The 23,526-nt window shown below is 41.6% G+C and overlaps 1 protein-coding gene across 1 annotated transcript; it reads left to right on the top strand.

Moving 5' to 3' along the window:
* Nucleotides 1–1,075: 1,075 nt before the first annotated feature.
* sertad4 (SERTA domain containing 4) lies at nucleotides 1,076–21,659 on the top strand. Its single transcript, XM_054614362.1, has 5 exons — nucleotides 1,076–1,396; nucleotides 13,890–14,062; nucleotides 14,680–14,798; nucleotides 15,571–16,110; nucleotides 21,642–21,659. Exons 2-5 carry the CDS (start codon nucleotides 13,909–13,911, stop codon nucleotides 21,657–21,659), a joined length of 831 nt encoding a protein of 276 aa, XP_054470337.1. The 5' UTR covers nucleotides 1,076–1,396; nucleotides 13,890–13,908.
* Nucleotides 21,660–23,526: the final 1,867 nt, after the last annotated feature.

The raw sequence follows: 23,526 nt of genomic DNA, 5'->3' as shown, positions 1-23,526 counted from the left end.
TGTTTGTTATCAGGTGGATATTCATTATATCCATTACACCTTCCTTATTTGAGTCCAAATTGGATCCTGTTGTTTGTTTTGAAAAGGTAAAACAAATCAAAATGCATAACATTAGGGAACATTTGGGAGCAGTGATTTATCTTAGCTGATCTCTTTTGTAAGCTACATTTCATCACACAGACAGATAATATATTTCATGCCAGAGATGTTTGTTCCACTCTGCAGAGACTTGGCTGTGATGTAAGTCTGAGTGAATTGACGCCTCTGCTTTGTGCGATCCTGCCAGAAAACCTGCATCTTTCAGTGGTAGTTTTAGCTATAAAGCAAAGGTAAAGACATAAAAAAAGCAAGATCAGGGATACTGTTTTTACAATTAACTGTGTTCTCCAGCACATTCCTCAACTGAAAACAGAACAAAGGGCCCAGGGGGAAAAAAAATGCTGGAAAATAAGATTCAGTGGCTGCAGCTGAATCAAAGGGGAAATGCATGACAGATGAGAGGGGCTTGCTCCCTCCCCTCTCTTTGTCGTTCACATCCCTGCAGAGCAGATCTCCAACACACAAACCATCCGAAAAAAAAGTGTAAGATTGCCTTTAAGTCCTGGCGGAATTATGACAATTATAGATTCCGTCCACAGGCTCAAACAAATTAATATTAATGTGACATCTAGGACATTTAAGACATTCCCACAAAGGTAAACAAAAGATGAATAAGCCAGTATGTGCTGAAGCATGGCTATGTTGTTGTATTAATAGAACCTACAAACGCACAGGACAACTATGAACTCATAATAATAATAGAAAGACATATAACATAATTACAACCGAAACACAAGTCGATTGAGTGGATCGGGAAAACAATCTGCAGCAATTTTTTTTGAATGGAGTTGCAATCAGTAGTCGCTGTCTATCCAGTTAAAACTTGAGGACACAAGAAGGAAGGGGGAAATTCCGAGCCGTGCATGAACTCCTCAGCAGTAGTTGGCTGGGAGCGATGGAGCTGCGTCGCTGGTGTTGTTTTCTCCGCCTCAGATCAACGTGAACTGTCGGCTCCGCGGACCCTTCTGCACGGGAATCCACCCTGAACGGACTAAACGCATCAGCCGTCCACGTCTGCCGGGGAAGAAAAGCGCGTGGGGATGCTCCGCGCGGGCATAGTGAGAGAAACGCGCGCGCTTAATGATAACTATTTAGACAACGAGCCAATTAACTGGTAATTACATAAGTGGTAGTGAAACAGTCGGTGCGTCTGCCAGTCGGCTCAGATTAGAACAGAGGACATGGTGGTATTTATTCAATAGGACTTTTTGCGTTTTTCACCAACACATCTTGGATTTGTGTCGTTATCACAAAGCAAGTGTGGAGCCGAGGACGAGGTCCAAACCATTGAAGACAGGTGAGATGACCGTGTCCCCGAGCCCCATGTGTCCCCGTGTTGAGTCCAGTGGGGGTCAGGATCAGTGGCTTTAGTGTGGAAAAGTAAAAGTATGTCTTTTTTTTTTTTTTTTTTTTTTGAACATCTGTTCTTTACACTGAGAGTTAAACAATAACGTATTAGTTAATGTTGTTTTGGTAAAAAAAAAAAAAAAAAAAATCCATACAAGACATTTTTTTTTTTTTAAGGGAAGACTGTTATTGTACTTTTAAGGGAAGTGCAATAACAGTATAGAACAAAAGCAACCTGCATTTAAACATTTTGTTTCAGATTGTGTCGATTGGGCAACATTCCTTCAGTCAATGCAAAGTGGTGAATCCACTCAATGTGATCTTTGATAAAAAAAAAAAAACCTGCAGCAGAATAATTAGATTGAATACTGCAAGATTAATGAGAATCAGGGCTGTCAATAGCTCACTAGAATGACATGACAGAGACTCGGGGTCTAACACATTATGCAGGCTGACATAACCAGCCACCCTCCTGGCATCCATCCAGCCTCACTTCATTATTATTTTGTGGGGACTGCTCTTGGCTGCAAATCCCGAGGTGGCGGTTTGTCTGTATTACTGCTGCCTTCTGAAAGGAAGCGGGGGTTTAGACGATTTCGCTCAATTCCGAGCTCCTGTTGTAATTCTCTCCTTGATGTCATTTTCTGTGCTGTCTTGGACTTAGTGTCACAGGCATTGACTCACTCAGGGTGGACCATTAACGCGCCGTTAGCCCCAGAGAGGATTAAGAAAATGTAAACATGGCAAGTTTTACGGAGGAAAGGGCAATAAATATATCCCATCCCCCCCCCCCTTGTCTCTCCCATTCTTTATCTACGGTTTTGGTTAAAGAAATGCTTCAAGCGCATTGGGTTGGATGCGCTTCACCTCCACTCGCTGCCAACAACATCCGGAGTCCCTCGCCAGGAATTCCACCTTTTGCTATTTGTTTCCCCTCGGAGGAAAAAAAGTGTGTTATGCGGAACATAGTGAGGCACGCAACAGGGAGGAACATCCAGCTCAGATTAAACTAACAGACCAGAGAAGAGGGGCTGTAACAAGAGGAAGTGCTCCTGCTTTGCAGCATGGTGGACGGGTTCCTGGCATCTAGCTGATGCCAGATTCCTTCTCTTTGCCGCCTGCCAAATCCCTCCACCCCATCGTCTTTATCAAAAGCCCTCGCTGCGATTTCCCCTCTTCCAGTTCTGTCGCGGTGCTATCAATCATATCTTGCTCTCAGCAGACTCTTCTGCTCATTAAGGATGTGAACCTGTAGGTAGCCTGCAGCCCCCCTAGCCATTCATTTCTCTCAGCGGGGTGCAAAGACTCACATCTGGAGCAACATTTCAAAACACGGCTCGTAGAAGGCATTTAGTGTACGCTGACGGAGATTCAATCCGTTATAAAGGCTACCCTTCTTGATGCCAAGCCTAGAATAATTTGCACTGGAAGTGTGCTGTTTATACACTAATCCGTAATGGTTTTTCCTTTGCGAATAAGGCAGAAAAAGCAGGTGTAGTAGATACAACAGTACAAAGGAAAGTTGGGATTGCCACTGAAATGCTTATGCTATGTCATTGGTGATGATAGTTGGTAAGAAATAGGCGGCCTTCACATCTCATTCCCTTTGTCCCTCTCTTTCTCCGCTCTGTTTTGGTTAAAAGCACTCAGCCAATACAAGTTGAGCCGCTTTAGTGTGTGTGTGCTGTGTGTGTGTGTGTGTGTGTGTGTGTGTGTGTGTGTGTGTGTGTGTGTGTGTGTGTGTGTGTGTGTGAGGACCGCAGGGTGTAGCCCCAGACGTCTTTTTTTCCCCTCAGGCACCGCTTCCCAATCATGAATACGTCTTTGTGCTCCAGCAAGACACACAACTGACTAAGGTGGACAACTTGAGAGGAAAAGAGAACACACATCTGTTTCTGCACAAGTGCAAAAAAAAAAAAAAAGGAAGGTGTGACAAGACATTTATTTATAGCTGAGCCCTTACGACTTCACCTCAACAAAGTAAGCTGCCTTTACAACCTGAGATCCTACACCTTAAAATCCTGTAGTTACTACTAATTGAAGGTGGTGTTCTTTCCCTCAAAGATTCCTTTCAGTACTTCAGTGTGTCTGTGATGAATTTAGACCTGCGTAAGAACATCATCTATTTAGACGAGACAGAATTAATGCAACATGCACAGACGCTGGTTCATTACATTACATTACATTACATTACAGTCATTTAGCAGACGCTTTTATCCAAAGCGACTTACAGGAAGTGTATTCAACATAGGTATTCAAGAGAACTACTAGTCACCAGAAGTCATAAGTGCATCTCCTTTCTTAAACAAGCATCTCAAAGCATAAGCCAGAGCAAAAGTATAGTGCAGAGGCAAGTTACTACGAAAACAATAATTGCAACAGACTAATCCGAATATAGTAAGTGCTACAAACTACTACGAATAGGATAAGTGTAGCTAATGAAAGGGATCTAAAACTGGTTCAAGATGACAAACATTCCAGAAAGTCAAAGTTTTAGATCCCTTTCATTAGCTACAAGTTCATACTCTAATGTAAAAAAAGATAGCTTGAAAATTCCTTCAACAAAATCTGTTCAGGAATGTAAAAGGGATTTACATTATACAGTAATGTTACAAACAAGGTATTTTTTTAATTACCGCATACTGATGCCCTTGTCTGCCTTTAATGTGCTGCATCCACCTCTGGCAGTGACGTTCCCACAGACCCCTGGCCTGCTAGTCCTCACAGCCACAACAAGCCGTCCCCAGATTGTACATAATGCAGCCCCGTACAGCTGCCCTGCCACAACACATGTGTCACCGCTCAGCAAGAAGAGTGCTGGGCGAAACCCCGGGGGGCCCCGAGCCCAGCTTAGTCACGCCACCGCGGCCAGGACGGCCCTCAACTAACTGCAAGATGCTCTGATGACTCCTGACAGGCTGCAAGCTGGCAATAACACAATCTAAGATGCAACCAAAAGAAAATAGCAACATAACACAGCAAGAGAGTGAGAGGGTGGGGGAGGATGTCTCTTGATTGGCTGTTATTTTTGTCCAACATCTGGGTATCCTTGAAAAGTCTAGGACATCCTAAATTTAGATAATAAAACAGATAGGCCTAGATGTTAATATGCATTTGTGAAAGGTTATTTGTGTGTTCGTACTGACATTTTGTATCAGTCCCATTCACTAACTGAGATTCACAGTTTGTCCAAACTAAATGTGAGGTTGTTACAAATAGTTCTATATTAACAAGGAATAGTCATTTTCATCAGCATAAGATATGGTAAATGGTAAATGGACTGTACTTGTATAGCGCTTTTCTAGTCTTCCGACCACTCAAAGCGCTTTTACATTACTAATCATTCACCCATTCACACCCATTCACACCCATTCATACACTGATGACAGGAGCTACCATGCAAGGTGCCACCTGACCATCAGGACCCTAACTAACATTCATACACATACATACACCGCAGGAACAGCCTGCGGGAGCAATTTGGGGTTAAGTGTCTTGCCCAAGGACACATCGACATTGACTGCCAGAGCCAGGGATCGAACCGCCGATCCTCTGATTGGGGGACGACCCTGCTCTCCACTGAGCCACAGCCGCCCCTTTAAGAACCAATTCCAACCCTAAGTAAAGTCTAAGTAAATCCTGCGGGCGTATTCATCACTTATCTGTTTTGAGACCCATTTCTGACTGACCCGTCCAGACCTGCAGCTTTGTTGACGTCCCATTGAAGTTGCTTTAGTGCATTTCTTCTCACACAAGAACTAATCAAAACCAGGGTTTTAGGTCTTACTTAAGGCAAACAAACCAACTAGGATTACATGTTTTAGTTTCTCTAACCCTACACAAATGTCTGTATACAAGGATCTAACGTCACACATAAATATGTAAAGGAGGAGACCTACGTCTACGCATTGATCCTGTTAATATCATAGAGGGAGGCTGTCAGTGCATTAAGGCTTTAGTGAAGCATAGATTTGTGTGTGTTTGCATCAATTTATTTTCGAAAATGCCTCTGCGAAGCATCTTTAGGCTTTTGCCTCTAATATGCCCAGCGTGACTGTTTTTAGTGTTGCCGTGTAACTGCGGTCCACTCTACTAGCAGGGGGCTAATTGCTTGCTATCGGAGTGTCTCAGTTTTGATTCATAGCTTACAGCGCTTTGTTGTTGCTACTCTGAAGGAGAACTTGATGTAATGACACCTTTTATCTATTCTCTATCTGTTCTCTCTTGCTGTGTGCTTCACCCTCATATGCCAGCACTTACACACTCTCCACCCCCACGCCAACTGGCATATTGATGGGATGTAGCATCTCCATCTTGAGAAGAAGTGGGCTGTATCTTGGCTCACAGTTCAGTTACAGTACGATGATCAACATCAGATGATACAGTGTCATCCACTTTATTTGTCTTAAGCCAGCTTTGGAATATTAAATAAATGCACTTACATTCTTTGGAAATTAAACTACCTTGATATTTGTAGTTTGCTTTTACTGAGCCTTCTGAACCATGATAAAAACATACAGCAATTCAACTATTATGGACTTACTATACAAGCATGCTGCAAGCGTAGGAGGGTTGGTGTGATACACATTAGTGCCAACTCTAGGGCATTAATGGCATATTGAAAGTTTGTGAATGTGAAGCATCACTAAAGTTAGCAAAGCACCAGTAAAAGTGGAACAGAAGACAGAAAGTTCATGTAAATAATCCAGATTTTAAAAAGGCAATTGTGGTAGGAAATGCTGTCCCTATTTTTTAGGTCATAACACAATGTGTTTTAATGTTTAAAGCAATGTAAGGAACTTGTAAGTGGTTATGAAACAGTCTAAATATAATGCAGATGCCTCATATGACCTCCATAAGTGAGCAAGACCGTCAGCAAGGAGATTGGCTATTTCTATATAGTTATATTCTTAATGCTTGTCATTGGTGCCACGGGGTCGGATTCCGGGAGAAAACACTTCAGCCTTGTTAATCCATTGACAGAAAATGAATCAGCTGCTATTTTTCTAATTACTCATCAGAGTTATTTTTTAAATAATTGTTAAATACAGCCAAGTATAGTGTGGATTAAGCCCCAATTTCCTTACTTAATACTTTGTGTGATTCGCACAAACTGCATTCTTTTTTTTATATACACATATTTTATTGGATTTCAGTGGAATCTTGCGCAATTACACCTACATTTATTATTATTTCATTATTATTATATGTTTTTTAAAGTCACTGAGGTTCGATGCAATACAACAGATAAGACTGGATTTAAAAAACGCCAAGCATCAAAGTGATGCTGGTGACCAGATAGCACTATAAAGATACAACAGGTACTCCACATGTGACAGATTTCAATGGCCCAGTCCCCGTCAAATCACATCACCGCTCAGTCGCTGTGTGAGCAAAGGCAGCAGGCGTCAAGCTCAAAGAGGTATGCAAGGGAGCAGGGAAGGCACCGCCACTAGTCAAGTTTTCTCTCCTCCAGCGAGATTCAAAGTGCCTGCCGTGAGAGCACGGAGCTGCGAGGGAGCCTGCTGTTGAAGCTCCTGTCAAGGCAACCACAGGCAGCTCTTTCAGGGCTACGCCCACTTATCTTCTCAGTGTGGAGATGTATTGCCAAGATTTGGTCCACCACACAAACTGTCACTGTGCACACCACCGCACACACACCTGTCTATATCTGTACAGGGATGAATACTGACATACATAAAGGCTGACACTCTCAAGAGCTGACATTGTCGAGAGTGACTTAGAAAAAGGATTTGTCTCACTTTGTGCATGTGCACATGGTTACTGTCAACGCCCTCCCCAGTGCTTTATGCATAAAGAATATATGTCAGTTAACTTTTCTGCCAGTCTCCACCTTCATGTTGGCCATTTCATATTAACCGTCTCCCCAGGGAAATGAGCTGTAAGACATCTCTTGGCACAATTTCAACAAATGAAGACATTTAAAACGTTTAAGAGTCTTCATATTGTCATCAAGTCGATAAGTCAGCCATAGGATCAGATAACCTCAGAGGTTTGAACGAGCAGAGAAACCACCCTGTTTTCTATAAAGATAATGTTGTGGTTTCCTTTGATAAGTGCATTGCATACCAATATTGTGAGCTGTTGATTTTTTATTTGGTCTGTGAGGTAGAAAACACTATTTGTTTTATTAGGACTTGATAGTTAATCACACATAATCACAGTTAATCCTGTTGTATATATCATTAATTTACTCTGTCTATTTTTAATCATGTAATTTGTCATACTGAACATTTGCCAAGTGTCCAACCGCTTCCTCTGCACACAATCAGTTACAACCAATGTGTATCAGCCTAACCGAGACAAATGTTAAGACGGAGAATCAGGCAGAAAATTGTCACGCTGTCCATCTTTTGGGAAAAATGAGCAAAGAGGAAAATAATGGATTGGCTAAACATAAGTGAGGAAATTGCAATCCAGTCATTTGAAAATGTTCTGGTTTAAACCAGATGACAAGCAGGCTACATATTCTTACAAGCTGCTGCTAATTTAACTTCTACACAAAAGAGAAAAAGTAATAAAAGGATTTCTCCCAGAGACACATAATTGTGATTACTGCAATTATGGTGATCGCAGCTTAGCCATACAGATGTTTTATAATAATTGTGCCGCTCTATGTTGCTTCTACAAATGCGGTAATTTTCTCTGCACTTCTTAGACTTGTAGACATAAATGCATGTTTAACGTGGGTAATACCATATGCACCAAGGTAGTGTTTATTTAAGTTCTGTTCCTGGTACACTGGGTGTGTACTCATGACATTTGTGGTAATGCAATATAGCAGAACAAAATCTAACCAACCAGTCCTCTGCAGAATTCACGGTTCCAAAATATATCTACCTGATCCTGTGCCGTTAAGTCATGACACACTGCATGCTTGTGTGCGCTGTGAAGACCCTCTCAGGCGATCTGGGATGTATTTGATGTGAAAACCACAACTCTTTTACTGCTATCTGTTGCCCTAAGGCACGGAAACACTTAGTAAAAACCTGGCACTTAAAACACTGAAAACACACACACACACACACAAAAACACACAGAGTGATACAGCGTACACTCGATCCAGCATACACTCTTTCAAACACATGCTGAATCGATTAGCATTTTTGAGGCCACAGAGAAAAGAGAGAGAGAGAGCACAAAGTTTATTAGAGGCATGTTTCATATTCCCCCAGAATCATCGAACAAATCTTCCCCCACACTTGGCTTCAATATCAGTTTTCTTCGAATGTTTTTTATTAAACCTAGGGTGAGGGCAAGTCATTTGAAACTCTAAACACTCCCAAAAAGCTACAAATGACGTAACAAAGACAATGAGAACATAAACTTAAAGCTCCCTCATATATTCCTACACTGTTTACTGGCAGGCTGTTTATGTTTAAGATTGATTTTCAACACAGGTGATGGTTTGCAGAGCGAAGGGCAATATTTTATTTGCCTCGTTTCCCTGTGACCAGAGACAGCAACACTGTAATCATAAACACCGGCTGGGGATATTGTGAAACAATTTTGGTTACAAAACGTGAAAACAAGTAGATGCTGGTGGGGATACAGTCCTCAGATCGTAGACATGCCGCAGGGGAGGGTATCTGCATAAAATGAAAATGTCTTTGCTTAGTAAAACCTGGAAAACCCTTAACAAATTTGAATAGTAAAGAGAAAGTGCACACCCAGAGTTATTTCATTGAAGTCTTGCTAAGCATACTACATACTGGCTGATATTAGCTTATTGTAGATATGTTGGTATCAGTGTTTATGCTGGCCAATAAGCAACAAGCAATTACAGTGCAATACCAAATTTGGTATAACAGCGTCACTATGACATATTTTTGTCCACCAGAGTCGCTAATAAGATTAATTTTACACTGTTAAGGATCCCACTCCGTATGAAAAAAATAGACGTTAAAGGGATTTGACAATTGTATGTTTATATATTTAAATGTAACATTTATTTCAGCCAATATATCTATTTTAAAACTCCCAAATATCAGTATCGGCTTAAAATCCTGTATGGATTGGATAAGGATACTTATGGTGTGTACTTATGATAAATAGATGAAATAGTATTTTATTTAAATTATAATAGAACATACAATTAGATTAACCAATTCTCTAAACCAGATCCCTCTTGGTTACTGTTGCTACGCCTGTCAAGCTTTCTTTGCATGCCACAGAGTTTACAATGATAACTGTGGCAGATTTATCATATTTGAAACAGTGGGTCCCCGATTTCAGACGTACACAAAAGCAGGCTTCGCCTTTCTAAGGGGTGGCCTAGAATTTGCGGCCTGAAATGACAATTGTCATTGGCAGATCTTATTAGCCGTAGCTAGCAAATTTAGCTAACATTAGCTCCATGAGTGGATAGAAAACAGTCTACAGCTGCTTTATTATTGGTTCCAGCTGACCTGTTTAAAAACAGGAATCTTTTAAGTAGGATCTGAAATGTGCACTTATTGACACGCTAAAAGACTTGGACAGACTAATGCTAACATGCTCAAGCTGACACATTCGATTTTTATATTCGGATGTAAGCATAGACCACTGTCAGTTGAGTTTAGTAAAACTACAATGTAGTTCCTTTTAAGTTTGAATCCATCGTTGTGGCTCAGAGCTTGTTCCTGTACTCCGATTTTCACCAGATCTCGACCAGTTTTCATCCAGAGAGGTCACTCCTGCACATGTTTCTATAGATTTCCTCCTGACAGGGGAATGGAGTAGTGTGAGAGTCGGTGAGAAATTCTCCTGGGGAAGAAATGTATTTATATGCAGACGTTATAACTTAAACAACCCCAGAATTGAATTGAAAATCTACAATTAAAATCTGTTCCGAATATTAAATGTTTAATTAAAAGTTGTCAGAGACATTTGGTTACTGTGAAAGCCAAAAATAGTCTTGTTTGAGGAAGATAAATGAACGCCTACTATATATGTGTGTAAAAATCCAGAATCTGACAGTAGTGATGTGGTTCTGGAGCACCCCGGTCGACTGTTGTAGCCTTAGTTGACTTCCCTTCTCAAATATTTCAGGAAACAACAAGCTGTGCGTGTCTGAGTGTGTGTGTGCGCGTGTCTATCTCAGCGCTGGAGGGAGGGAGTCAATCACAGCAGCAGAAATCATCCCCGCGGGCGATCTGTCTCCACTCATGACAAGGCTCCTAAGGCACTTATCTCTCCTTCCTTGACTCATTCCATCCATCCATCCCTCAGCCCTCCCTCCATCTCCACCTCTCCCCATTCTCTATCACTCTCCGTCTCCCCTCCCACGGTTTGGCTCGTGCCCTGGCACTGCAATTAACTTCTCATCATCAAAGGGTGTAATGGAAAAGAAGGCGAGATAGAGAGTCAGACAGAGGAAGGGAAGCTGTGAGAGAGGGATGATAAGAGGGATGAAGCCGGAGGAGAGTGAACAGAGGTGAGGCAGTGTTTCACGCACACACATTTACACCTCCACACTCACAGGTTTTTCTTTCTTTTTTCTCAAATACACACTCTGTTAAACACAATCACGCACACGCAGCCGTAAACTCGCTCTCAATCACACTCGTGTTCCTGCAAGACGCAGACAGAAACAGAGAAAGGGAGAAAGAGAGGTATGATATCCCCCCGGGAGATTCTTCTCTCCTCGTTCTGTGTTTTTATTTCTCAGCCCTCCATTCCTCCTTTCCTCTTTCGCAGACGCACACGCACTTGTTCACACTGTCTCCCCCCCCTCCTCCCACCGCTTGTCTTTGAAGAACAAGAAGTATTGCTGTACATGTAGGGAAGCTGCTCAGTCGGTATTCTCATTGTTTTTTGTTTTTTTTTCACCCCCCGGTTCAGAGAGCTGTCGACTGTGACCGCTGTTGAAAGGATGTCAGCGATGAAGAGAGAGGGAAAGAGAGATAGAGACTAGGGGATGAAAGGAGGAGGGGGTGGGCGGGGGTCCCTAAAGAGGGCAGAGGGAGTGATGGCATGCTTGTCTCTTTGTGCCCAAGCAAAACGTAGCAACAGCGGCAGTGAGGAGAGGTGATGGAGATGAAAATAGCTAGGGGTAAAAAAGCAGCTCAGGGGGAAAATGAGAAGGGCTAAAGCTGCTAATTAACCATGGCACTAGCGCTCAGTGACATAATTGGCCTTAGTTGGTGGTCACATAATATGGTTTGACTCTGGCAACACGTTATAAAATGTGCATAATCCATAATGTAACACAATGGATTACTGAAACGGGAATAGCTGAGTTGTAGGCGCCAGCGGTCAGAGAGGAAAACCTAATGTCTTTCAGTTGGATTCTCCCTCCAGCTCTTCCGTTTGCATTAACATCACAATATTTTGTAGAATTGTGGAAGAAGACTAATTTGTCCTTCCCCCCCCCAAAAATGTTTTTGTACTACAGTCCTTTTCTCTATTGACAAACACGATTGGCCTGAAGCAAATGTAAATCAAGTGTCTCATCTGATACACATTGAGTCACCAGCGTCTTCTTTTCACCCGCTATAGTTTGATGATCAGATCAGATCAGACCCTCCATTGACCTGCATGCATCTGCAGCTTCATTACCCCCATATTACCCCCCAAAAAGTATATCTCCTTTTGAGAAATGAATTTAGCTGGCTACATACACATCTAATTGGTAAAACTCAAACACAGTGGTGATCAGGTGGGGACTTATTATACTATGTAAGTAAAAAAAATAAATGAAAAAGTGATAAGCCCCTATCTGTGTGCCCTAGCCTTCCATTAAACAGGCAATGCAGCAAAACCTACGGTATATCTTTGCGTATGATGACAATATGGTGTCGAATTTTAAACCACTCTTTGCCTGACACATGCAACAATGCAGCTCCGACAGTCACCAGGACATGCAAGTTCCACCGCAATGAAGTGACAGTTCAGTAGGGGGTCTGTTTCATATATGGAGCATAACATTTGCAGATGGATTGGTGCAGCATTTGCAGCGATACAAACATTGTACTGCACTGTTGGAATTGATATTAAAGCATGCTCACTGAACCCCTTCAAAATATAACAGGTAATGCTGTTCTCTGTAATCCGATTTTCCCCGGGGCTGGCTGGATGGGTGTGGTAGGAGCAGCATTGCCTAAGGTGATGTTTCAGCGTGGCTTTAGGTTTTGTCTGATTAGTCGGTTAAAAGCAAACACTAGAAAAGCAGCACACAGAAATAAAACTGTTCATCCAAGCAAAGGAAGGAGCTTATTGAAGCGGACATTTTAATCAGCTACCCAACGGGTGAGGCTGAGATGGTGTCGCCTCACATTGGTGTGTCAAGCTGGGTTGTGGGCAATGATATCTGTTCATGTGGACAGGTAGGGGAGGGGCAGGAGAAGCTTCGAGGAGGAAAGGCGGCGACAAGGCGGTCCAGCCGCTGATGCCTGAAACAGCTGGCTTTTGCATTCTGCATGAAGGGGAGGAATCAACAGCAAACCAAATGACAGCCATTCACCGTGATCAAAAGAACGATAGAGTTTCTCTCCTCGGATTCAAAGAACCACAACAGACTCTGGCTCTCAGAGCGCTCACTGTCTTCACAGTAGGGCTCTGTTGTCAGTTTGAAAAAAGCTCAGTTGGCAGGCTATAACCAGTCACTGCCAAGTATTGTGCCCTTCTCATGTTTCTTGTGCATCACTTTAATTAAAAAAAAAATCAAAGGTGATATGGCTTCATATTTCTGTTTGTATTATTTGGAAACTGACAAAAATCCACTTAATTTAAAATCAAATACGCACCTTTCCTCTTTGATACCTTTTGTCAAGTTGTTTGCCCTGTGTACTGGACCTGATGGCGCTGTGCACATCTCCTTTGCTTTCTGGACAACCATGCCGTTGACACAGCTTCACAGCGCAGTTTGATGTGTGGGATCCATTTCACCGAAACAACCGCGTGTCAAACATCTCTGCTAACTCTCCTACCAACTAATCAATAGGGAATTCACGGTGTGAGTGGGTGTCATCTCTCCATCTGTGTCTCACTTGTAACAGTACCACGCATATCAGAGTTGCCAGCCATCTGCCAATTTTTAGTGCTCACCATTATTATCGCTCAGATTTGTCATGCAGCTTGCACAGAAGCTGGTTATTCCTCCACGCAACACTGACGCATTTGCCAGTATCATAGTCAAACATCTTGTTAACATTTATCACTTTATTAGGAAAGCATATGCAGAATGCTTGTTAGATTTATGGAGATAATTACTATTAATAAATAGTTTGCAAACTGGTAGAGATAACTAATACTAGAAATATTTTACAGAATAGTAGGAAACTAATTTCACCTTAGTTCATCAAGGCATTTCATTTATCAACTTTTGAAAGTGTTCTCTTAAAATCATGGTATTTCTAAGTATTTTTATGTTAAGTTTAGAATTAAAACTCATTGTTGTTTCCATAATTGTACTGATTTCCATTGTGTTTTGTTTTTTCCAGACCTGCATCAGAGAGAGAGATGACCCTAGTTTTGTCCATGAATCCTTTCCTGGACCCAGAGGGAGACCCTCCGCTCTCCACATACCAGCCTATATGGGAGTCGGAGCGTTGCACTAAGACCCGCCTGTCGAACGCTGCCCCACCAGGCAGCTCTGTAGAGCAATTTACACAAGGTACAGAGCCCAAACACAGATGTGTGTTTATTCATTCAGTCATTTATGTAAATTGGATGTAATCAGATACTGGTCAACAAAGGTATATCATAAGGTTTACCAAGGTTTTTGTACCACATCTGATAGTCCTTCATTTTCAGACCTGGAAATTGGACTCACTTGTCAAACCATCCATCAGTATTTGTCTGTCATGGCCCTGCTGTTTTAGTTTTTCTAGGTGCATCAGTCAAAATGTCAGATTTAAGTGTAGTTGAGCATGCAGCGGTTCTGCATTGAGGTTGCAGCAGATGGTGAACTTTTTTTGTCGGGCTGATTTAAGGATTCATTTTTTTACATTGCCAGTCAAATAGTCATTTCAGTATCTACTGAGTTACCAAAGAAACTGGTTCTTCTAGAAAAGCCTGCTGCCTCTAAGGCTACTTTCAAGGCCAAGGTTCAACTTGAGGTTGACTGGTGACTTTCATTTTCAATATATGTTTTAATAATGCATCTGAAATTTGTTAAGGTTGATGTGCAGCTTAATTATATTCATGTTTTGACAGCATCTTTGACAAATTATGGGATTTTCACACACGGTATGTCCTTTCAAAACACTTAAATGTATGTTCTGTGCGCAGAAACCCCCTGCAGGCGAGTTCCTGATCATGTTTCAGTATCAAGGATTGCATACTTCAAGAGGAAGTTTGTTGACGATGACGATGAGCCTCGATTCAGCTTCAGAACATACTGCCAAACCGTAAGTATTGACACACTCACATTCAGAGTACACAGTGTATCCTACAGTAAGTGACTTCATGACGATGTCATACTCTTTACTAACTGCAATAGACTTATTAATAAAGAAGGTTACGAAAAAACTGTAATGCTCAAATTATAGATCATTTATATATTAGATGTTAATGTTATTATCACATGAGGTCATGCAAATCAAAAATGAATCCATTAAACACACTTTATAACTATATTATTGTACTAAATCAAATATAGAATCATTTGAAAGATGGTACAAAGACTTTGGCACTGTCCAAAATCCAACCAATCAACCAATATGTTCTATTTGATATGATGTGATGACACTGTAACAGTCACTTATTATGCATTATCATTTTTTGGATGATTTAAATTTTTGTTCCATTATTGGAATTTCTGAGGACACTATATGGTTGATACATTTTACACCTAGAATTCTGACAGTCAGTAAATATTTGATTACTAATCAAAAATCAATCAAAATGAGCTTTCCACTTTGACCTTAAATGTCCAAAGTAGGATTGAGTATTTCCCAAAAAACATTAGACTCGATATCATGTAGGCTCTCCTGTAAAAATAATTAGAAAATTTAAATGAAAGGTTTCCGGGCATAAAACCATCTGTTGAGCTTTACATATTACTCTTGCAAATTATTTTTAAAAATTGGTCGAATAATGCCATTTGATTGAATCTGGATTGCTGGCTTTGTAAACACAACCGTCCAGGTGACATAGATCTAACGGGACAATGTCCTTCAGGTTGCCCCAGTCTTGGAGGAGCGTGCCCATGTGCTGCGCCTCTCCCTGGAGAAGATGCGGTTCATTGACGACCCCGAGGCCTTCCTCCGACGCTCCGTCCTTGTTAACAACCTCCTTCGGCGCCTGCGAGCTGAGATTATTCTCCAGAGCACTGAATGGTGCTTCCCACCCAACCCAGCATTTACCAATGGCCCCTGCGCCCCGTCACCCAGTGCAAACCCTGCGAACCAGGCACTCCACGGAGCACTACCCACCCGGATCTGCTTATCACCCCAAGCCGGGCCGCCCTTCCGTAAGCGCTTCCGAATGGTCCGTGGAGGACAGGGGGAGCTACGCCCCGACTGTGCCCAGACATGCTGCTGCATCTACGCAGCGGCGGCCGCTGCAGGACACTACCTCCACCTCCCGTTCTCCATGTACGATGCAGCTCTCTCAGCCTGCCCGTCCACACCACACTCTTCCTCTTTTTTTCAGCTAGCTAGCCATGGTAAGCTAGGACTGACAGTGGCCATAGAAGATCATGAAGATGAGGATGAAGATGTTGAGGAGGAGGAGGATGAGGAGGAAGAGGAAAATGAAGAGGAAGAAGAGAGGGAAGAAGAGGAGGAGGAGGAGGAAGAAGAAGAGGATGATAGAAGAGAAGCTGGGCCTTCCCTTGATGTTGTTAAGGACAAGTCAAGCCAGAAAAGTAGGACTAGGACCTTGTTGGGTCACGTACACACAAGGACAGAGGAGGGCAGCTGTATGAAAGATAGGGTAGAAGAGGAGGAGGAGGGGGAGCAGGAAGAAGAAGAGGAGGAGGAGGAGGAGGAGGAAGAGGGGCAGGTTGTGAGACCTTGTGAGTGGGACTCTAATGCCAAGGAAAGGGAGCTCCACAAGGTCGGCTTTTGGCACCGCAGAGCTCATAGACAATGATTGTGCTCTTTGAAAAATGACTTACATTTTAAGTCTGTTAGAAGGAAAATGTTATGATGACGACAACTGTCATCAGTTGAAGAATAATTCTCCTCATAGCAGTTGAAGACGTGAGCTACCTACACTATAGTAATGCCAAGTCAGCTTTATTTGAATGGTCTAATACACACCAGGGTCGCACACAGACAAACTACATTTAACTCTATTGCTAACGTTATAGATGAATGAAGAAAAAAATAAACAGAAGGTTCTTGGCCAGTGTTGGCGTTGGAACATTTTCTCAAACAATTATGTAAGCTAAGGTGAAATGTGTTGGGATCATAAATCCTAAAGGTGAAGTGAAGGGTCTCCAAGACCATTTTCAAGCCCCACAGCACAAAACGAAAAAGGTCTCAAGTGGGGCTTCATATTGGTGCACCGGTCTCGTTTCAGGACCCTAAACAAGCCTATGAAAGGAAGGGTTGTGCATTTGGGAAGTGTGTGCTTCTGTGCGTGTATGTGTGTGTGTTTGCAAGATATGATGTAGCATTTTAAAAACTTGATTTTAAGCAATTCTTTCTTCTTTTTAAAACATGGGTTACGCATTATTATGTGTTCCTGTTGATTTTGACGCTGTCTCAGGCAATGGCGAGCGACTGTGCTGCAGTGGCGGCACCATGTGTATTCAAATTATTTTAAGAGACAACAATCGTAAACATTGGGAATATTAAATGACAAGTTCAAGTGCCTTAGTGTTTTTATGGATACATGTAAATTGTGTGTTAATGTAATTGTTCTTGTTGATAAGTATCTTGCATTCCGTTTGACTAAAACAGGACACATGTAGTTAAATGCAGGGATTCTTTCAAATGACTATGAAAGTTCAAAGCAAACTAAATTTCCACACCCAACATGTGTTCTGTTTGTTTGACTTCAAAATGCATGTTTTCTAGCACTACCTATCATGACAATGCACAAACTGAAAGCCAACTTTTAGGGAAGTCTCGGAAGGCGTTCAAACCCTCCTTAACAGTTCGATTTAATCAGAAAAGGCTTGTCATGGTTACGTTGGTCTATCCGTTGATGAGGTTTTACAGAAAGGAGTGTCCGAAGCATTGTAAAATCAAGTAAAAACTGTCTCCTTCATAACAGATCTACACGCTCAGCAAACACAACAGGAGAAGTCAAACTGAACAATGTCCTTCAGTGGGTTTTTCAGTCGGCTTTCTACCTGTTTTCCAGTCTAAGTCTGAGCTAGACAAGACGGTTGCTGTCTGTAGCGACATATTAACTTTACCAACATGACAGTGACATTTACTTCTTCTCATCTAACTCTCAACATTAAATTAAATACAAGTAATTTCTTCTGAAATCACGGTGGTTGCAGCACATTGAACACTGTACCTATTAAGGTATGTAGACTTCATTAATGTCAATCACACCTTGCAGGGGCTGACAGACCATTCATTTTCTACTTGACTAAAAGAAACCAATCAAGGATAGATGCAATACAGAACCAGTTCTAATCTACAGATATGAGCCTTTCTGTCATGTTGGCATGATCGGTGGTTTCTTGTTTGTTAGTGTGTCTCGTTTGGCACCTCTGAAAATTAGGGTCCTCACACTGATGACAATACAAACCAAAGTTGTTTAAAAATGTAAAGATTATATCAGTCAGTGTTTTGTTTATTGTGTGACGTACCTTAAACCTAAGGTGCTAGAATTGGATGGTCTCAGTCAGGTTTTAAGGTGGAATTATTCCTGCCTTGCCACTTGCCCTACCTTTTTTTTTCTTTCCTGGATGTATAAAATAACAGTTGTGCATTTCTAAGACTGTTTTGACATCAGTGACACATCTACAACTAGACAAGTTGAGAACCAGCCTATTTCATTTAATTTCTCTAAGCCCTAAATGATGAAAAAACCCAGTAACTATCGGTGGTATTTTTTAAAGATAAAAAAAAAACAACTGACAAAGCGGTATTTGTTTCTGAGACAAGAACATGTAACTGCACTGTCTGTTATTAAAAAACAAAAGAGCAAGTCTGCTCCGATAATTGTGTGATGTTCTGTGACAAGTGTAAAGATCAGTAAAAGAAATGTTAAAAAAAAAAAAATCTCGCATCCTCCTTTATTCCTTTTGCATTACGACACCACAGCACAATGATGTTTGTGTGTGAACTCCTGCTTATTGCCTCGCTTCCCATCTGTCTGCTGCTCAGCGGAGTGCAGTACCACAGCTTATTGCACTCGGCAAATGTCTCTCAGGTGTCACTGCGCCGCTCAATTCTTGTTAATCTTTTTGACATTACGCTCAGAGCAGTCACCTCCACACTCCTCCCTGAACTCCCTGCCGTATCTATTGTCCCTGCAATACTCACTTGTTTTAACATAAAACACACACACACACACACACACACACACTTCTAACTGTATCCCTACAGCCGAGAGAGAGAAAAAAGCACTTCCTCACTCATGATTACTTGTTATTATGGCTGCAAAATACACTATATAATGGTATAATGCTGTGTGTGCGTTCACTGGCATTACTGGGCTTTAAGTTAAATGTTCCTTTGATCCAGTAATAGTGTTTACCGTGTGCACACTAATTACTGGATTATTTCTAATACTGTGCAGGTTTTGTGTGACATCGCTCCGCATTGCTTGGAAGCAGCTAAGCCATTGTTGAGCATACTGTACTGTGTGTGTTCGTGTGTGTGTGTGTGTGTGTGTGTGTGTGTGTGTAGGATGCAACCGTGTGTAGTGGGGAGGTTAAATCACAGGGCTGAACAGGTGAGGATGGAGGATCATCTTCTCACGACACTTCTGCCACAGGGGTGTGTGTATCCCGCCGCTCAGCCTGCCCCCACTTTCCCCTGCCCCTACTTCACATTTTTCACTATCACCTTCTCGTACAGTACGTCACTGCACTACCCATGACTGGACTACTCTGTTTTGGATATATGACATTGCTATTCATTTGAGGTATTATTATGTATTACACTAGTGGTCCTCAACCTTTTTTTTTTAATCAGATGTAGCCCCACAGCCCTGTCAGATGAACTCAAGTAATCCTGTCCATTAACACCACCTGTCATGTTCTAAATGGATGTTAGTTAATAAAGATGGATAATTGTTACAATCATTTTTCATACACTTGAACTAGTTATGTTCAGTCAAGTTCTTCATTACTTATTTCAATCATTTATCTTTTACTCCCGGCTATTTCACCATGAATCTAATAATTTTAACTGTTTTAACTGTTTATCACTTTTGATCAAACTATTTGATTTTTTTCTTCATTAGTTTTTGCCATTTATCAACCATTGTTTCCTTAACTGTCTCACGATGGATGTACATTAAGTTTTCCCTGCTCACTAGTTTCCACACATTCAATTGCGATGCATGTCAGCTGATTTTGTACATGTTTTTTTTTTTAATCACTTCAATTTTTCAAATTAAGTTGAGCTACTCTGCATTCTTCTCTCGAACCCCCTGACAACTGCAGAAGTACTCCTGGGGTACCAGTGCACCCTGGTTGGGAATCTCTGTACTACACAATAGTACATAATCACCTTGTGGAGCTGTGTATGTGAGTGTGTGTGTGCTTTGAATACTGTATGCATGTCTGCATACAAAATACAATGCTCTCTCTTACTCTCCGTCCCTCCACCCCTTCCTCCCCCCCGTGCTTAAGGCAAAGATGGGGACTTGCCAAATAACACACACACATCATGGGCGAGTGCTGAGAGAGAGGGGAGCTGTCATTTGTCAACAAGGAACTTTGGCAGCTCACCGTTGCCATGGGAACTGTCTGTTGCCGAGGACTGGTTTTGCATCACAAGGTCCTCGAATTGGCTCCAAAGCCTTGGAGGTCCCACCCCTCCTCCACCCGCCTCACCTCTGTCTCTCACAGCTTCAAACATATTGTCAGGATTTTCTTTTCTCTCTCTCTCTCTCTCCCCCCACCCTTTTATTTTCCTCCCTGTTCTGCTGTCTTCAACCTCAGAGACAGAATTCCTCTGTTTCATCCCCAGTAAGGTCTTCTCATTAGCAGGGAGATTTGTAAATGCTCTTAGATTTACACCAGCGACATGATGGTTAGATAGATGGATAGATAGATAAATAGATAGATAGATAGGTAGGTAGGTAGGTAGGTAGGTAGGTAGGTAAATAGATCTTGCGGTATGGCTCCTCTTAATTCCTTAGTATCCTTATGATATTGTACATGAAAATATTGCCGATCTTTGGGATCAAGCTCTTTTTTTGTGTTCTGGTGAATGAAGATGAGTGACAACTACATGCCCTGTTATTAGAAATAAAAGCCAAACGACTGCAATCACTAGTGAACTGTTGATCCTGAGCAACATAATAGAGATCAGATTAAAGAGGATGATATAAGAGAGAATTTGATACATTCAACCAGTATGCACATTTCCTCTAAACAACAAGGACTACAGTAATGATTTGCCCTCTGCAAGTGCTTACAGATTATTATGCCTGAATTTTCATCCATGTCACTGCAGCTCAAGACGATCCCCATAGGATCAATTTGATTTAGCTTACGTAACAACCACAGCTCTCTGGCAGTTGTTGATGTTTCTGGGTCTATCCCTCCAGCATAATGTGCCTGTATTTTCAGTGCAGAAAGAAGCTGTTGGTATTTGATAAACACTTTCAATGTGGCTGATGTTCTCAATCCTTGACTGTGAAGCACACTTCCTTTCCCCACCAGTGAGCCCTTCACGGTACAAAGACAAGGTTGTTTATGAATTGTGACTGGAGATGAAAGAGACACATTCCATTGGCTATGACACCTGAATTTGAAGATTTGTGGTGTCTTGAAAACTAAAAACTGAAACTGAAAAAGCTCTGATAAAACCACTGTACGTGAGCTACCTGGCACCAGACAGCAGACAGACAAAGTTAGCGACTACGTGGTGAAAAGAGTGGAGCATTCAACAGCTAACGAGAGAGATATATTTCTCATGTGTTGGTGGAGACCAAAACAGAGACAAAAATATAGTTAATATTGGACTTTTTTCATCAGGTGACCAGAAACACAACCTTTCTTTGTTTCTGTAATGAGACATCTAGTAATGCTGATGTGATTACAGCCTGTTGCGCAATTGTGCAAATTTTGTTTCTGACAGTTATGCGACTTTTCTGACTTTTAGATCACAACTGTCATCTAACCTCATGCTCAAGGTCACAGTTATCAGATGTAACATTAATTAAACTCAAACAAAGGTTCATTAGCAGTCGATGTGCTGCAAGGATAATCATTTCTGAAAATCTAATTTGACATTCAGACCCTGTGACATTTATTTTCTCCTCTCATCAGTGTTTAATCACTGTTAAAAACAAGCAACTTGTGTCAATGTTGGTGTGACATTGGTGACACAGCTTTTCAGAGTCAGTAGGAAAGGATCCAGCTGAGTGGTAGTATGAAGGGGAAGTAGGCAAAGTGAAAGGCCACACCCTGTTTGAAGACTGATATCTTTGGCAACAATTCACAAGATTCCTGTTGAGGCCCTGAATCAGTCTCCTTGTTTCTGCTTAACCGCAAAGAGGCCTGACGGACCTTAGAGAAAGAATGAGGTTAAATGTTGGAGGAGGGGAACGAACAGCCTGAGAGCATCCACAATATGTCCTCTTTTAACCTTGTTCTATATCTGTCCTGCCGCATCCCCGTTTTTCCTCCACACCAACTGTACTACCTCTGGGATCAGCTGATAAGCCTCACATCTCTTCCCCCCTTTGGCCCACTGTCCTATTTTGTCAGGTCATGTCCTTTCCTACTCTGTACCATGATCCCTTTCACTGTAAAATAGATGGGCAATCAGGAAGGATGGGATGGAGTAACAGAAATGTGAAAGACTGCTGATAGAGGAAGACCTAGCGCCCCTTGATGTGAAGATGTTAGCTTTGATCTAACCTGTTAAGTCTTTCCCTGCTTTTACGAGCCGTTTTCTCTCTTCACTTCTGACTTTCAAATGTCAACCCTTTTTTTTTTTCTTCTTTTGGATGCATTTATTGTATGAGGCAAGCCAGGTCATCTGTGTCTGATTAATGCCACTCTCCTGGTCCCTGGGGTTCTTGTCTCCTACCCAAAGCACAGTTTGTCTCGAATTGCAGCAATTGTGTTTTGAAGCGCATATGTAGTGCAACCAACCTGAAAGATGGTGCGGACAGAAGGAATTCAGCAGGGCACTTTAACAACATACAACAGTAACTGAATTGTGAATCGCCTATAATAGGCCTACACATACTGTCTAGTGCTCAAATCACCACCGGACATCTCACTTTAACCCTTTTACTATCCTTTGACAAGGCAAAGCATGAATGCTTCCTTATTCTCTGGCAGCTTTTAACAGCAGAACAGAGTTGAGAGAATTTTAACATTATAGTCAAACATTTTGGAAATGATGCATCCACTGTCCACTAGAAAAGAAGATCTATACTGCTCTTATGTCTGTACACTGAAAAAGAAACTGTAGCCAACATCCTATTAAGCTAAACTAAAATTAAACTGGTAACTGGGGGAAACAGTTGGCTCTGTCTAAAGGTTAAACAAATTTGCCCACTAAGACCTATGAAGCTCACTGTGAAAAAAAAAGAGTAAAAACTACAAATGGTTAAATCCTTAACTTTTTTATTACATACTATACTATTACTTTCATGACATGTTTTATGCCATACAATACTATGACTTTAGTACTTTTTTATGACGGCCACGTCTATAATGTATTTTAAACATGGATCCTTGGATCATTGTGTATTATAATTCCCATAGTTGTAATACACTATATTGTTTATAAATGCATTGCAATCTCTGTTATAATGTTTCATAAGTTGATAATAAGTCAGACAGGTGAGTACAACAAACTCACTGAACTCACTCTTGACGAGAACCAATAACCATTGTGTTGCATAGCAATGTGTTTGTTCTATGCAGTGTGTATAACCTGTGAGCCTCTCCTTTGCTGTCGTATGTGTCATTGTGGCCTGCCACCGCTGTGGAGATCTTATTGTTCATACATGCCCATGTTATCTGCTTTC

The sequence above is a fragment of the Anoplopoma fimbria genome, chromosome 15, assembly GCF_027596085.1.
Source record: "Anoplopoma fimbria isolate UVic2021 breed Golden Eagle Sablefish chromosome 15, Afim_UVic_2022, whole genome shotgun sequence".
NCBI classification, from domain to species: domain Eukaryota; kingdom Metazoa; phylum Chordata; class Actinopteri; order Perciformes; family Anoplopomatidae; genus Anoplopoma; species Anoplopoma fimbria.
The sequence above is the reverse complement of the archived record's forward strand: the minus strand, read 5'-3'. Positions and strand labels throughout refer to the sequence as shown.

What these genes read in the sequence shown, in the direction of transcription:
- sertad4 (XM_054614362.1), top strand. Translation starts at nt 13,909, where the DNA reads ATGACCCTAGTTTTGTCCATGAATCCTTTCCTGGACCCAGAGGGAGAC. An exon ending in TGTAGAGCAATTTACACAAG is followed by an intron (nt 14,063 to 14,679) that starts GTACAGAGCCCA and finishes TTCTGTGCGCAG; the next exon opens with AAACCCCCTGCAGGCGAGTT. An exon ending in TCAGAACATACTGCCAAACC is followed by an intron (nt 14,799 to 15,570) that starts GTAAGTATTGAC and finishes AATGTCCTTCAG; the next exon opens with GTTGCCCCAGTCTTGGAGGA.